Genomic DNA, 16650 nt, shown 5'->3' with positions numbered 1-16650 from the left:
GGTATTGAGGGAAGCTCTGGGTACTTGGGAGAACACCATCAGCGTAGCGACTGCAAGGGACGAAAGCAACCAGTGCCCATCCCTTAGTGCCCTGCCTCTCAGAGCCTGGAGGGACCACATGCGGGCCCTGGTGCTGCTGGGAGGGTCCCGGTGCTAGTCTGTACAAGGCCCCTAGTCCCCCAGGAAGGGACAGAGGTCCAAGTTGGTGCATGACCCCTTGATGTGCTCTTTTGGGGAGCACGTGGCCCCTTTTAGATGGCAGCAGAGCTGAGCAGAGACCAACAGAGACAACCACAGGCCAGAAGCAGTGACCACGCTCTCTGTGGTGGACCAGGCTGTGCTCTGAGGAGAGGAGTGGGTGCCACAGGTCAAGGAAGCCACCACCCCCGTCTCTGTCCATCCCAACCCCAGGCTAGGTGGGGACAGGTGACCAAGGAGATGGCCTATCAGCAGTCCAGGACTATTTTCTGGGTTCAAGCTAAGTCACGGTTTCTGAAGCTAAGTGTGTGGACTTCCCCAGGGGTTCAGGGCCTCGAGTTATAGGTGCTGGGGCCAAGGATCATCGGGCTGACACGTTTCAGTATGTGCTAAGGGGACTCACTTGCCTGCCCCTCCACCTTCGCTGGCCTATGTCCCTAAGATGGTGCAGGGTCAAAGGGTTCTATCCCAGAAACAATGGTGGCAGATGCTTTCAAGGCCCAAAGCCCCTCTTTGGGAATCCCAACCACACCATATAGCCATTAATTACCTTCTCCACCTGAAGCCACATAACTGCTGCTGGCAAGACAATCCACTGCCCTTACCTAAAGGCAGGGGGCTTTCTGGTTTCCTGACACTTGCTGGGGGCCTCGCGCTGGCCTGAGCTCCTTCTGTGTCCTATCTCACCTCCAACAGTCCTCATCCACGGATGCCACCTGAGGCTCAGAGAAGTTAACAGCTGCCCAAGGCCATATGGTCAGAAGGTACTAGTGCCAGAGTTAGAATCCAGGAAGTCGGAGCTAGAAGCTGGAGTATCCGGGCTCCCCTCACCGCGGGCCTGGCACGCACATTCCCTCACCTCACCACACAACAAGCATGTGCCCCAGATGGACTAACGTCTTCAATGACAGGTACAAAGCGGGGCTCAGAGAGGTAATACAGCCAGGCCAAAATCACCCAGCAAATAGGTGGCAGGGATGGGCCTGGGGTGAGGATCTCCAGGGCTCTCCTTCTGTATCCTGCGGGACCCCTTGGTTAAACCTGGTAAAGGTCGGGTCTGGCCAGGGCCATAGAGAACCAGGCCCTACCTAGAGGTCCCTTGGGAGGAGATCGCAGAAGCTGTGCTCCCTCAAGCTCATGCATCTGGTTCTGTTTCCGTTCCCAGCCACTCCTCAGAGAGCTTCTAAAGGTCACTTTTTTCCCCTCAAATTCGAGTAGCCCGGGAGGCAAGGCCCTAGCTTCCAGACACCAGAGGCACCACCCCTTCTGGTAAGATGTTCTTCTGGTTCCTATCACTGTGTAATCAGGCCAAGGGGCTGAGATGGACATTTTCCAGTATCCTTTGCTGTGCCCAAACCTAGCCACTCCGTGACAGAGGCCCAGAAAGACTGTTAGGGAACCTGGACTGGATCGCCCGACGGAAGAACCAAGCAGCACCTGGGATCTTGGAGAATAGGAGGTTTATTTAACACCAGCGGGCCTAGAGGAGAGTGGTCTCCAAAGGTCTGAGGCCCGAGCACAAACAAGGGGGGTAATTTATACACTTCTACTTCCGCATACTTGGCACTTTAGGCGCGTGTGCGAAGCGGGGCAGGGAGAAGGACCCGGACTGGTGCGTGCGGGAAGCAGAGCAGGGAGAAGAACCCGGAAGAGCCCCTGGGCAAGAACTGGGACTCTCCCGCTGGCTCGGTCGGCCATCTTAGGACGCAGATTTCTCTTATCAAGATGAGGTCCAGAGGGGACAGGGCACGTATCTCAGCAGGAAAGAGACAGCACATTCACATGGGGTCATCAGGGACTATTTACAAAGGCTGAAAGGCTACTATAAGGATAGTGCAAGGCCAATGACACAGACACTCTCACCGCTCCTAGGCCCGGAGAATGAGGGGAGGCGGTCACTTTGAGAATGAGAGGAGCTGTGACTGTGGCCAGCAGAGGGGAAAAGATCAGTGAGGGGCAGGAACAAAGTCCCCTGACCTCCCACTCCCCCCCACCCCTCACCTTCTGCTAGTGTCTCCCATCTGACCCGGAGTCAAGGGAGCCCAGTGATAAGCCCCCAAGGGCAGCCTCCTGGACTGTAGAGCACGAGAAAGGGAGAATGGATCTGGAAGAGCTGACAGGAGCCGTGAAGCACGGGGAAGGGTGAGGGGCTTGGTACTGGCATTCAAGAAACAGGATATCTGGCTTCCATATTCACCACCTCAAACACCTGCTGTGGATCTGCACTTCCTACAGAATAAGGCCCAAGTTAGCCCGGCATTCAAGGCTCTTTCCTTGCAGGTTCCAACCTACCTCCCTAATGGGAAAGCTACTAGCGCCTCACATAATCTATCCGCACAACAACTCTGTGTACGGTAAGTCTTATCATGATGAACCTTTTATAAAGAAACCAAGTTTGCCCAGATGACACAGCTGGCAAGTGATGGAGCTGGAGTATGAGCCCAGGTCCCCTGATGCCAAAGCCGATGCTGATGCGTTCTGCCGTCCTGCGTCCTCACTGGGTGATAAGTGCACGGACTGCTGGACGGTACTCGGCTCGTCCCAACCCTGCCTGCCTCACTGAAAGGGTCCCGATAAAGCGAGGGGCTGGAGAAAGGAACATGGAAGGTGGGCATAATGCATGCTGGCCCCTAGGTTCTCACTTCCCTCTCCTAACAATCCTCCGGGGCAGGAACTGTCCTCGTTTGGACTTGAGACGCTTTTATGTCAGCAAGCTCAAGGTACTCAGCTGTGGTCCCAGAGCAGTTACTGTCAGGGCCGGGGTTGGACTCCAAGATGAGCTGGCTGCCTGGCAGACAGAGCTGGCCCTCTGCAGAGCCTCAATTCCTTCCTTCCACGCCGACCCACTAGTGAGCTTCCTCCCTGAGCACCTACAGTCAGGCCTCTTCTAGTCAGGACTGTGGGGTTACGCACATTTGTGGAAGGCCGCTGGTAGAATGAAAATATGTTACTGGAAAGAGAAGCATACCAGGCCAATGGCATCAGGCCATGTTTAGGGTTATCAAATGGTGTGAGAGAGATTTGAAGGGCCCAGGTGCCCAGATGCCACCATTAGAGCTCAATTCCTTCGTCTCTGTCGGCTGAATGAAAGCACAGTGCTGAAAAGAATGTGACGTCAGAGGGGGGAGACTTGCTGGGAACAATAAGGATGAAGGTCTGGAATCAGGGAAGGCAGGCCTGGTGGGTCACCTGTGAGGGACGTGTCCTGGTGGGCAGCACAGAGATGCAGCACAGTGCGGTGACAAGAGGATTCTAGAGATGTGGGCTTTAGCTCAGGGTGGTGTGCAGCATTGCCGTGTGTCTCCAGGCAAGTTACTGGCCTTCCCTCCCCAGAATTTCCCTTTCCCCCTGTAAAAGGAGGGGCTGCACGAAATGTTTATACCCTGGTCCAAGACTCGGCAGCCCCACGAAAGCCCTCCTTTACCTTTTTTTTTTTTTTTAAAGATTTTATTTATTTATTTGAGAGAGAGAGAATGAGAGAGAGCACATGAGAGGGGGGAGGGTCAGAGGGAGAAGCAGACTCCCTGCCGAGCAGGGAGCCTGATGCGGGACTCGATCCTGTGACTCCAGGATCATGACCTGAGCCGAAGGCAGTCGCTTAACCAACTGAGCCACCCAGGCGCCCCTCCTTTACCTTTTGTTAGTTGCTGAGTCCCCAGCGAGGGGGGCTCCTCCTTTTCACGCTTCCCACTCCAGCTGGGGCCGAATCATGAGGGTTGCAGAGGACACGGCGGGGATGAGCCCTGAGGGACCCCTCCACAGGGGTCCCACATTCCATGCCCATGATCAGGTGCTCAGAGGAGGCCTGTCTGCTGATTCTGTTGTCTTCCATCAGCACAGTTAATGTGCCACTGTTCCTGGCAGATGACAGCAACTGAAGCAAAGCAATTAGTGTGAAAAAGAGGCCCAGCTGCTTGGGGCCAAAGGAAAATAAACAGACGGCCCTGTGCGTATTCCACCGCCAAGAGGAGTGATTCTTCATAGGGTGATTAGCACTTCCAACCCCAGTCTCCTCCCCTCTACTGGAGGCAGAGAAGTGACCTATGAGCTGCTGTTGTTCTCAGATCCTACTCTTCCCTGGAAGTACTATGGACCCCCAGACCTCATCACCTCCCCCTGAAAGTCTTCCCTGATCACCTGCCCAGCCCCACCCCCTGCCCGAAATGATACCCCTCTCCTCTGAAATCTGACAGCCTCAATGAATTTTTCCTCTGATAGATCATTCATTCATTCATTCTTTTGACATCACTGAGCACCATTCATTATTAAATAATTAAGCCTCAGGACACCTGGGTGGCTCAGTCGGTTAAGCATCTGCCTTAGGCTCAGGTCATGATCCCAGGGTCCTGGGATGGAGCCCCACCTCATTGGGTTCCCTGATCAGCGGGGAGGGAGGCTCCTTCTCCCTCTGCCTACCGCTGCACCCTGCTTGTGCTCTCTGTGTCAAATAAGTAAAATCTTTTTAAAAAATAAATAATTCAGCCCCTACTATGTTCCAGTCACTGTTCTGGGTCCTGGTAAACAGACAAAAATTTCTGCCTTTGTGAAGCTCAAGTTTTAGTGAAAGAAATAGACACTAAAGAAGGATAGCGTGGTAGATGATGCTAGATGCTATGGAGAAAAATAAGGGAGTAGGAACTGCAAAGAAGGGGAAGGTAGATTTTAAGGGGGAGGGGGGTCAGGAAAGTCCTCAGAATGAAAGTGACATCTGAGCAAAGGCCTGTAGGAGGTGGGCAGTCAGCCAGGGGGCTAAGTGAGGGAGGTGTGCCTGGCACACCTGGTCCTGAGATTGGAGTGTGCCTGGTGTGTTTGAAGAACAGCAATGAGGCCAGGGGGAGAGTGGTAAGAGATGAACTGAGGGAGGGGATCTTGAAAGGACTTGGGCTTTCACTCGAGTGAAATGAGGAACAACCAAGGCTCTGAATGGAGAAGCAATGAGGTCTGGCTGGCATTTCGTTAGGATGGCTCTGGCTACCGCACGAGCAGACTAAAGGGAAGCAAACAGGGAAGCAGGCCCTGGGTGGAGTGTGGGAAGTTCTGGCTTCTCCTTCTGCCTCTGTCAGGCAGGCTACATAACAACAGGATAATTTCCAGGGATAGGAAAGCTTGGGGCGCAAGGCTTCCAGAGTCAGGGTCAAGGAGAAATTGTGTGGAGGACTGGAGAGAGCTCCAGAGAGTTGGGCTGCAGGGCCGCCATGGAGGCTCAGGAAAATGTTCCTTGCTGCGTTGGGCTGGGACGGAGAGATTTTTAAACCCTGCCTTCTGGGCTTAGTAACCCCTAAGTGTCTCTGTATATTTGCCCCCCCTCCCCGCCCCCGCCTCGTACCTGGTTTGGCCTCCCAAACCGCACCTTCCACTCAGTGGTCAAGTCTAGGTGCCAGGGTATGAGAAGCTGAGAATCCCAAGTCCTGGTTCCAGGTCCTTGCTCTTCCACTTGACTGGCTATGTGACTTTGGGTGACTCGTTTCAGCTTTCTGCTGGTTTCCTCACCTGCAAACAGACATGGTGACCACCCTTGCCGAGGATGGTGGGTTGTGGGAGGAACCACGGAGCCTGACCTGGGAGGCCAGAGAAGGTAGGCTGTATTATGAAAACCTCCCCTACACTTCGTGAGAGGGAGGAAAGTGTGTGAAAGTGCAAACCCTCCTCAGGGCCTTCATAAGTCATTAGCACCCTCAGGAAGCTGGCCATTAGAGTCCCAGCTAGATTCTAAGTCAAGAGAACCCAGGACAACTAATTTTCCTATCACAGGGGGAGGGAAAGGGCTGGGTTTAGGGGAACAGGTGAACCCCAAGAAGAGGTGGTGCAGAGAGAAGAGTAACAGGGAGGGGAGTGTTAAGGAGACTGGCAGAAACACCCTGTCCATCTCCGAATGTTAGCGAAGCAGGGAGGCAGCCCCAGAAAACAAGCATGTGGCCCTGGGTTCAAGGCTGGGGCTCTGCTACTGCCTACTTGTGCCTCTTCCCATCACATGACCTTTGGGAGTTTGGGTTTTTTTTAATCTTCAAGGGTAGGGGTTTTGCCAGGCTGCCTACCACTTAAAATTCTTACAGAGCTTAAATAAGTCAACTGTGGGAAAACACATTGTGAAGAGTGTTATTATTATGCACAAAAGACATCTCAGCCAAGGCTGCTCTGGACCAGGGAATATCACCACCGCAGCAGCCAGCGGGCCGTCTGGGCAGCTCCACACGGCCAGCTGCAAAAGCTGACATGCACAAAGCTCTGTGGGTTATGAGAACAGATGAGCTGATGAGTTTCAAATTGCAAATCTCAGGGTTGAGCACTAGGCAGGACGAGTGAGCAAGGAAGAGAGTGCTCTGAACTCTTAAGAAAAATTATCCAGGGGCGCCTGTGTGGCTCAGTCGTTAAGCGTCTGCCTTCGGCTCGGGTCGTGATCCCAGGACTCTGGGATCGAGTCCCGCATCGGGCTCCCTGGTTGGGGGGAGCCTGCTTCTCCCTCTCCCACCCCCCCTGCTTGTGTTCCCTCTCTTGCTGTGTCTCTGTCAAATAAATAAATAAAATCTTTTTTAAAAAAAAGAAAAATTATCCATAACTTGGGCATAGGCGGAAGAACTGCCTGTCTTTTCAGTATCATTGTGGGGCAAGGTTGAACAGCTAAGAGTTATTTAATTCTCTCTGGAAAAATTAAATACCTATTTTACAATTTACTATTGACTCGAGTCCTGACTTTGTGAAGCCACATGCTCACTCGTAGCTGCGTGTATAAATAGGTATGTGCATGGATGTGAAGATGCAAAGGTCTCTAGTCCAGTACAGAACCACAAAAGTTATGGTTTTATTGTCCTGTAAATTAACCAGCTTCACCTCTTATCTTAGCAAACTTATTTCAGTAGGTCTTTTCCAACTAAAGACACAAATCTGTCTCTCAAATGTTCCTCTGAACCAGCTTTCCATTCTTCTGGTTCCTTTGTTAACGAGTTAAATAAACCTTTGACATGTGATAACAATTATACTTTGATGGAATCAAAAAGTGAGGGACTCTGTTGTGCTTTGGCATGGGGACGGTGGCTTTGGGCACGTCGGTTGGCCTCTGGGCCTCACGTATCTCACGTGTCTGCCATGGAGAGAAGGTACCAAACTACCAGGAGTGAGGTAGGGCTGGAGCGGGAAGACGGATGTGAAAGTACTTTGCACATTATTCACAGGATGCCAAAGTCAGGATTTATTGCTGTGATTTAGGCTACTCCAGGGCTAGCAGATGCTGGGTTTCTGAGGGCAGCAGTCTGCAGGGCTTGGAACATAGGTCAGGGCAAAAGAGAGCTAGGGGCAGCCCTGACACTAGGCTCCATGCTGATGCTGCATTCTATACTTCTGACGAGGCTAGGATTTCCCACGGGCCTCAGGTCTTGGAGGATGGAAACCATCTGGGACACTCAGGGCATGGAGAAGCTGAAGGACTAGGGTAGGCATGTGACCAGAAATCAGGATGGAGTATTCTAAAGGAGGGACAAGAGTCCTCCTCTTATACCAGGTCCCTAAGTAGGACAGCCTCTACGGCCTGGCTTGTTTCAGGACCTCATCATTTGATTCTGTAGGTGGGGAAGTGCCCAGGTCAGTTAACACAGCAGGATCTCTGCCCTTGCTATCTGCACACGTGCACAGTTTCACACATATGCAGAACGATGTCAGCCAGGGGTCCAATGAGCAATGCAGATGCCAAGGTCAGGAACAGCCAACCCTGCACAGAGGAGGTGGGTAGAGCCAATGGAGGGACGGGGGGAGAGGAAAGGCATTCCATGCCCAGAGAATGGCAGGAGCAGAGGCTTGGAGGAGAGCATTAACCTGCAGAATGAGGAGGAGGCAGTTAGACCTGGCCAGGACTGGGCTCCTGCCTCCAGTGACCTAAAATCATGGAAGTTAATAATCCACCACCCACAGGGTGATGGCCAAAAAGGGAGTGGGCAAGGGCTTGCAACTGAGTTCTCTCCTGCTGGTCCGCATCCTGTGAGGGAGTGTGGGGAGCCCTTTCTCTCTCACAGGAGTCATTCCAGATTCAATTTAGTTATTGTCTGTACAAGCCATGCCAGCCTCCCCGCCCCCCCGCCCCGCCCAAATGCCTCCATCCAGAGCTGTTCTGCCTTAAAGGCTGGGCTTGCAGAGCCTCTTCCCATCTGTTCCAGCTTTCCCCCATCTCCTCTTCTGAGCTCTGTCTCCACCATCTGAACCTCCCCTGCAGCAGCTAATTATCCTGCCTGTCTTCTTCATACACCCGGTATACTATCTATCCTCCTTCCTGGAGTTACGTATTTTTCCTCTCCCTATTTTCCCTTTGCTCTGATTTCTTCAATACTGTTTTATTCCATTGTGAGTTTTTTGTTTTGCATGTTGCCTTTAGCCCTCAGTGGATCAAGACAAGCGTGCGTAAACCTTTGTCTTGGGCTAGACTCTAGGCTTTCTGGACCCCTCTAGCAACTACAGCTACATTAGACCTAGCACTGTACTGGGCACACAGTAGGTGCCTAATTCTTGCCAAATGACTGGCAGTTGGATTAACATCACTTAACTCACTCCTAGCCATGCTCAGTTATTGGCCCATTCACACACAAGCCTGGATTATTGAAATCCTACCCCCGACACATTCCACTGGCATTGTGACCCACCACCTCTCAGCAGAGCCCAAGTAATTTGAGGGTTCAGACCCCAGCCTCGTTGTTACTCTCTGAATTTCTTGGACTGATCACCACAAGGCCCAAGACCTGCATGTCTCAACCAGGGAGACAGAAGTTCCATGCAGCTCCGAAGGCCAGCCTTACAGACCCAGCCACAGCTCAGCGAAGACTCCGGGATATCCCCTCCTAAAGGCCAGCCCAGGATCACAGTTCTGGTGTCTCTGAGGCCACAGGCCCCGGGGCGCCGGGAGGCAGCCTAAGGAGGAAGGTCTGCAAGGAGCCGGGCCGTGGGAAGCCGGCCTTCTCCCTGAGCAGCCTCCAGGTGCCACCCTCGATGGCATAGAGCAGCGTAAACATGCGGTTGACCGTATAGACTGTGTCGCCGCGCACCACCGCCGTGAAGAGCGCTCCCTTGCTGTTGACAAACTGGCCAGGCAGTGCCGTCCACTGGCCCGTGGCCAGGTTCAGGCAGTCGATGGCGCAGTGCAGGAAGTCGTCTTTAGGTCCGTTGCGCACCACGTAGAGACTGTCGCGGTGGGCCACCATGCAGTGGCCGTAGCTCTGCGGACGCCGCAGCTCGGCCACCGGCAGCCACGCGTCCGCCCGCGCAGCGTACTCCACCACAGCCGTGGTGTCGGCCGGCCGCCACAGACACACGAAGAGGCGGCCACGCGCCTGGGCGCAGGGCACGCCGGCGGCCGGCTGCGGCAGGTCAGCCACGAAGCTCCAGCAGCCCGCGGCCGGGTCGTAGCGCTCCACAGAGCTCATGGGCGTCCTCTGGAACTCGCCGCCGATGGCATAGAGGCGGCCATCGAAGCCGGCCAGCGCCGTGTCGTAGCGCGGCTGGTGCGGGCTGGGGAACTGGCGCCACGTGCCGCCGGCCGGGTCGTAGCAGAAGCCCAGCTCCACCACCTCCTTGCTGGCGCCCCGCACGCCGCCCACGATGTACAGCTTGTTGCCCAGCGTGGCCACGCCCGCCAGCAGCGTGCTGGCCTCCAGGGGCAGCGCGGCCAGCGTGCGCCACGCGTCCTCCTCCTCGTCCAGGTAGCACACCGTGCGCGACGCGTCCTCCAGGAAGCCGGGCGCCGGCGTGTGCGTGCTCACGGCCACGTAGCTGCTGGGCTGCAGCGCCGCCACGTAGGCGCGGGCCTCGGGCAGCGCCAGCTCGGCCGCCAGCTCGCGCCCGCCGTCGCGGATGAGGAGCGCGGCGCTGCGGAACACGTCGTGCAGGCCGAAGGCCGCGGCCGCGTCGCACAGCAGCGCGCAGTTGTCCGACGTGAGGCTGTGCTCCAGGAAGCGCGCCAGCGCGGGCGCCTGCAGGAAGGCGGCGCACTCCACGGCCTGCAGCAGCTCTTCGTCGGCCGCCAGCGCCGGCCGCTCGCCGCGCAGCACCTGCAGCGTGGTGTGGAAGCCGCCAGCGCTGAGCGCGCCCAGGCGCACCTCGGCCGCGCGCGTCTCTCGCATGCCGGAGCGGAAGAGACCGCGGAAGAAGCCGCAGTGCTCCACCAGCAGGGCCCGGTCCGCCTGGAAGAGCTGGCCGCCCACCCACACCTGCACCGGGGGGACCTCTGGGGCCCGTGGCATGGCGAGCCGGAAGGGCGGGGGCCGCCGCGGGGGCCCTGGATTCAGCGGCCACCGCCTCTGGGGCTCCCCCGGAACGGAAAAAACTTCCAGGGGATATAAATATCTCCCTGGCTAAAGATAGTACGGCTCATGTGACGTGGTGGCCGGCAGGCTGGATGGCTGTGGAGCCCGCGGGCGTCGGGAGACCTGCAGGGTCACTCGCTTCCGATGGGAAATAGTAACAATAGTGACTACGTACGTATTGAGTACCTATTGCATGCGGGGCACTGTGAGCGCTGCTTACAAAGATTCCACCATTTAACCTGCACGAAAGCCGCTCTATGTTCTTGTACAAGTGCCCTAACTCTGACCTTGTTTCCTCAGAATGTGACCAATAATAACACCTTTCTCATGGTATTGGGACAATAGCCATAAAGTGTTTGAATTGAGGCTCAGAGAAATTGCATGACTTGTGCAAGGTCATTCAGCTGGGAAGAAGCAAGGACAGGATTCATACCTACCCACCCCATTGATTGGTGGGGGGGCCGAGGTACTTGGGCACTAGAGGGAGAGGTAGAGCAAGATAGAGTGGACCAGGCTGACATCTGGAGCAGGTTCTAAAGATTTTATTTATTTATTTATTCATTTATTCATTCATTCATTCATTTATTTATTTATGATGTATGTATTTAAGGGAGAAAGAGAGTGCACGCGAGCGCTTGGGAATGGCAGCTCAGGCAGATTGGCTCTGAGGTCGGAGACCAAAGCGGGACTCAATGTCATGACCCTGAGATCATGACCTGCAGGAGCCAAAATCAAGGGTCCGCGTTTTAACCAACTGAGCCACCCAGGCGCCCCATGGAACAGGTTCTAATTTAGCTTGAACCTGTGACCCTGACTCTGAGCTAGTTCAATCTCCTTTTCAGCCTTGATTTCCTTCTCTGTAGAAATGGGAGGGTAGCAGGTGAGCGTCCAATAAACCTCTCAATGTGAAGTACTCCTTGACTTGGTTTGGGAATAGGAAGCTGATGTCTACTCCCCACTCATCCATCCATTGCTGTTTTCTGGACCTTGGGAAAAGGTAAGTGGGGCTGCTGAGGGGATCATATGTCTATAGATGGGAAGGGGAAGGGCTTCTTGAAATAATAGTTAACACTGAACTTGCACTGTGTGTCAGACACTTTTGTAAAGCACTTTGACTCCTACAGTCCTTGCAATAATCCTATGAATAGATACTATCATTTTGCTTCATTTACTACATAGTTACCCATGTATTGCTTACAGAAACTATGAGTTTCTATTTCATGGATGCAGAGACTGAGGAAGGCACCAAGAGTTTAGTCACACGCCCAAAGTCCCATGGCCAGAGAGCGGCAGAGCCCGGACTGGCTTGCAGCCAGTCTGACTATAGAGCATGTGGCCCTAACCAGCGTGCTCTGCTGCCTGTCTGTGCTACAAACGCTGGGTATTCAGCTCTTGCCAGGAGGTCACAACTGGAAGGAACTTCAGGCTCATATGGTTTAACCCCTTCATGTACAGTGGAGGACCAAAAAGGGAATTGCTCAGGGTCATGTAGCATGGGGCAGACAGCCCCAGGCCTCCTGCTGCCCACCCCAGGGCATTTTCCTTACTGCAAAGAACTTTCCTGGGTGACCAGCTAAGACCTTTGGTTTCCAAAATGTCAGGTGGAAGAGAGCTTAGTGATTATTTTCTCCTGCCACCTTATTGTACAGGCGGGGAAACTGAGGCCCAGACCCGTGTAGGATGGTATCTGCCATTCAGGACATGTTCAACTACAGGCTTTCTTCAGCAGAATGCAGTGGCTTCCAATGACAGAGCCAGAGTTGGGAGGGGGCAGGAGAACTTCTCTCACCCCTAGGACACACACACATGCACAGATCCTCGCATATGAATCTGCAGACCCAACACAAATGTGCCTCTTCTGCCAGGAACTCCCACCCAGTTCACTCCATCAAAGCAGGGCTGGGATATGGGGACCACTTGCATGAGCCTGCGAAGCCAAAGGCCTGGAGGAGGCAGCTAGAAATATCCGGGACACTCTGCCCCAGGGACTAGACAGGAAGAGTAGGAGGAGATAGAGGGGGTGGGCAGGGGTCCTCACAAATACTATCCCAGGCTCTCTGCCAGACTCTCTCCTTCCCTGAGGCCAGACATTGGCCGAAAGCATGACAGTCCCTGTCTTGGAGGTCAGTGGACTCTGCGGTGCCCAGTCCTGATTCTGTCCTTGCTGGTGGCCGCAAGGGTAGGGAGAAAGTGTCTGACTGTTCCCACTTCACAGGTGAGGAAAAGGAGGCCCACAGAGGGCATGGACTTTTCCCTGTTATGAACAAAGATGTGGGACTGGATTGAACCATGTCTGCTGCCCAGCCCAGTACTAGCCTTTTCTTAGGGCAGGGAAACAGCTGCCTCCTGCCAGGCCCAAGCCAAGGAACAGGGTTGGGGAGGGGCTGACCCCCAGGGGAAGAGTTTCCTCCCAAATGGTCTGTTCCAGGCACGTGATAACTGGCAGATAACAACAGATAGAACCACTGCCTGGTCCTCTCCTGAGAGGAGTGGAAGGAGAGCAACTCTTCCCAGGTAAAGCTGGCTCCCAGTGCCAATTTTTCACAAGTCCAGCACTGGCTTCAGTGGGTTGGGACACTGTGCACACCCCCAGCTCCAACCCCTCAGCAGCCAGGCACTGGGGAGGGGGCCACCCAAGGTGGGGGTTCATGGTTCTAAGGCTGGGATGAGGACCAGCCCTTTGGCCCTGCTCCCAAGGCCCCAGTGGGGTGTCGTCTGCAGCTGGTGAGAGTTTCCTCTGCCCAGACAGCGAGCGTCCCTCTGGGACTTGGAGAGAACAAGGAACTATCCTGGCTGTGGGCAGCCCATGGAGTTCCCAGGCTCTGCCCGACCTCACACCAACCTCCCTCTCTCCACTTTGTGCCCCCATACCTTGCGAGGTTCAGGGTGGGAGCAAGGAAAGTGGGACTGTGTCTGTGTCAGACTCTGAGCCTTTCTAGAGCGCATACCCAGCTTTGTTCGTCTCTCTATCCACAGTGATTGGCACACAGTAAGGGGTCTGTTAAGTGGACTCCTGGGCTCTAACCTAAGTGGGAGTCCCCAGTGTGATGGAGGAGACACAAGCCCTGTCCCAAAAGAGCCTGCAGTCTGATAAAGGAGACATAGCCCCGAGATGCCCCGAGCCTGATGGTGGACCCCTGGCCTTGCCACCCATGACAGTGTTTCTGCACACAGCATAGTGAGGAGCTTGCCTGGGCCCAAGGAAGAGCACTGGACTAGGAGTCAGGATTCCTGCTGGGCTCTAATGCTGGTACTACCACTGACTTGCAAAAGCTACCCAACCTCTCCAGACCTCAGTTCTTCATCTGTAAAGTGGAGCTTGCAGCTGACTCTTAAGGTTCTGTTCAGCTCTGAAACCTGAATTTGTCACTGAACAGCCACAGAAGTGTTTGTCATATTGTGCCTCCAGGGAATGCAGTGACATCATCACAAAGGGCTCCCAAAAGCTTAGCTTTATGTGGAAGTGGCTCTGGGGGGGGCGGGGTGGCAAGGGTAGGATCTGGCATCTGAAAATCTTCACAGGCCCCTACCTGTTTAGACCTGTACACACCCCACTCATCGACTTCAGACACATCTTTTGAACATCTCCTTGTTCACTGCTGGGCCAGGTGCCACATCCTCTTCATTTTGATTACCTCAGAGCCCCTTATAAGAGCCTTGAAGATTGGGGGTAGGGGATAAGGAGGGTTGGCCTACTTGCCCTTGCAGAATGACCTCTCTGTTGACCTTCAGTGTCCAAACTACTGGTTGCTAAACAATTGTGGCTTCTTGGTAGATGGGTGAGAAGTATGCGCTGTTCACGTCCGGGGGGAGTGGAGGTGAGAAGTATGCGCTGTTCACGTCCGGGGGGAGTGGAGGTGAGAAGTATGCGCTGTTCACGTCCGGGGGGTGTGGAGGTGAGAAGTATGCGCTGTTCACGTCCGGGGGGAGTGGAGGTGAGAAGTATGCGCTGTTCACGTCCAGGAGGAGTGGAGGTGAGAAGTATGTGCTGTTCACGTCCAGGGGGAGTGGAGGAAACTATCTTTTGCTTTTTTGGGCCACGGACCAAACTCCGGGTGGGACACTTTCATATCTTCTCTTCTAACCCTTAATATTATCCCTATTCTAAAGATGAGGAACTGAGGCCCAGAAGAGCAAAGTAGCTTATTCCGTGGTCTGACAATAAGTAGCTGTTTCCAAAGGTCTTTCGGGTCCACAACGGGCACTTCCGGGTGGACAGGCAGCCCAGATGAGGAGACTGAGGGTGGGGAAAGGGACTGGTTGCAGTTGTGAGGTTGGCACTGTTTTCCTCCCAAGCCTCATAGGAGGGGCAGACTTTGGACACTTAGCCGTCAAGGCTGAGGGCCTGAGTAACCAGCTGGCAACTAGTTTGAATCTCTGACCTAGACGAGAGTTATGGGTCACATCATCCCTTCCTGCAAGTCATGATGGAGTTTCCTTACAACACCTCCTTGAAGTGGTCACCCCCTTGGTTGCCTTCAGTGTTGGGAGGCTCACTTCCTCTAAAACAGTCCCTTGTAACTAGGGACAGCTCAGATGGTTCACACCAAGCTCAAATCTACCTCCTTGCAGTGCCCATCTACTGGTTGGTCTGAGTTTTAAAGTTTTAAAGCCTCACACAAGCAGGGCCATAACAGAGCCCAAGTTTATACCCAGTTGGGCCTACAGAGCTCCACAGTTTACCCTCTCTCCAGGAATTCTCTGATGAGATTGGTCCTCTCCCGATAAACCCCATTCAGAACCAGTCTGTCCTCACAAGACTGGGGCCAGCCCATGAAGGTGGCTGGAACTTGACTCCCACTTTTTTCCCACCTACAACTCAAAGGAAAACCCTTGGGCATTAGCTCTGTGAGTGATTCTGGCCTGAGGGTGTAATCTAAACAAATTTTTCCCAACTCTTTACAGTCTTAATAACACAGCTGGTTTAGCATTATCTCCTACAAATACAATTAGGCTGAGTCAGTATTCACGTCCTATCCCGGAAAATAATTTTCCTTCCAGGTTGAGAAGTTAGTATCATCAGGCTCTGACCCCCAGACTCTCTGCCTGTTGATCTGGCTTTCCATGGTTTCTTTTTCACGTGGGTGGGTAGATTAACTGGGGCAAGGAGGGGGAGTTGGGGGGGTGTTGGAGGGAGAAGGGCTGCAGTGAGAGGTCTCTGAGACTCCATGCCCTACCCCACTCTAGCCCTGGAGTATATTTCAAAAGAGAGGCTCCACTGGGTTCTAGAAAGTACTCAGACCTGATGCTATCACTCTCTATTAGGCCTGAATCACATCATGGAATGTTGGATTTATTTCCCCCTTCCTTTAGTGCTATAGATGGGGACACCAATGCTCAAAAGCAGTGAGGTGACTCGCCCAGGGTGACCTTGTGAAAGAGCTGGGACTAGATCCTAAGTGTCCACATTTCCCACATGGGCCCTTTGCTCTGTGTCCATCATGACCAGATTTACCCTGGGTGGCAAAAGAAATGACAGGTGACCCCTCCCAGGCTCATCCACCAATCCTAGAATCATTATAGGCAAGAGAGAATGCCAGGGTTTAGAATAAAATGCCCCATTTACACACTAGGCGCCAAACACATGCAACTCATTAGCTCCCATCAGGGAGAAAACCGTAATCCAAGATGGGTTAAGTTTCTTGAAGCTGGACCCATACTGAACATGAAATGTTGGTTAAGACTCCTTCCCAGGAGCCAGGGTTCTGCCTTGGGGGTTGCAATGATGCCTGAGAGTCCCCATACCGAAGGGCAGGGTAATGTGGTGGGGGAAGTTTTGTGCCAAGGCTGAGCTGGCTGTGACTGTGACCTAGAGAAAGGGCAAGGCTGGGAATTGAAAAAGGCAGGCTTCCCGGAGGAGGAGGCAGGGCCTGCTCGGTAGAACAAAGGAAGGAGTGGATTTTCTTGCAGGTGGGAAGAGATTGAGCATAGGCTTAGACAAGGCTGGAAACATCCTTCCCCTCTAGCCCCTTACCCCGGGCCTCCCTCTCCCCGTCCGAGTCCTTCCCTGCAGGGTCCGGCCCTCGAGGCAGCGTCCAGCTGTGGGGTGCGCGGCCGGCCCGGAGCTCCCTCCCAGCGTGGGGAGCGGGGTGAGCGGGCCCCGTGGGGGGGGCTCCCGCAGCCCTTACAAGGAGTGTGGCGGCTCTCGGGGCGGCCCCGCCCGCCGGCCTCC

General features: G+C 54.2%; 1 protein-coding gene across 1 annotated transcript; it reads right to left on the bottom strand.

Moving 5' to 3' along the window:
* Window positions 1–7357: 7357 nt before the first annotated feature.
* Window positions 7358–10478, bottom strand: KBTBD13 (kelch repeat and BTB domain containing 13). Its single transcript, XM_006734852.3, has one exon. It carries the CDS (start codon window positions 10413–10415, stop codon window positions 9036–9038), a length of 1380 nt encoding a protein of 459 aa, XP_006734915.1. The 5' UTR covers window positions 10416–10478; the 3' UTR covers window positions 7358–9035.
* Between the last annotated feature and the right edge of the window lie 6172 nt (window positions 10479–16650).

This window comes from Leptonychotes weddellii, chromosome 9 (assembly GCF_054177405.1).
Source record: "Leptonychotes weddellii isolate Sample4059 chromosome 9, ASM5417740v2, whole genome shotgun sequence".
NCBI lineage: Eukaryota > Metazoa > Chordata > Mammalia > Carnivora > Phocidae > Leptonychotes > Leptonychotes weddellii.
The sequence above is the reverse complement of the archived record's forward strand: the minus strand, read 5'-3'. Positions and strand labels throughout refer to the sequence as shown.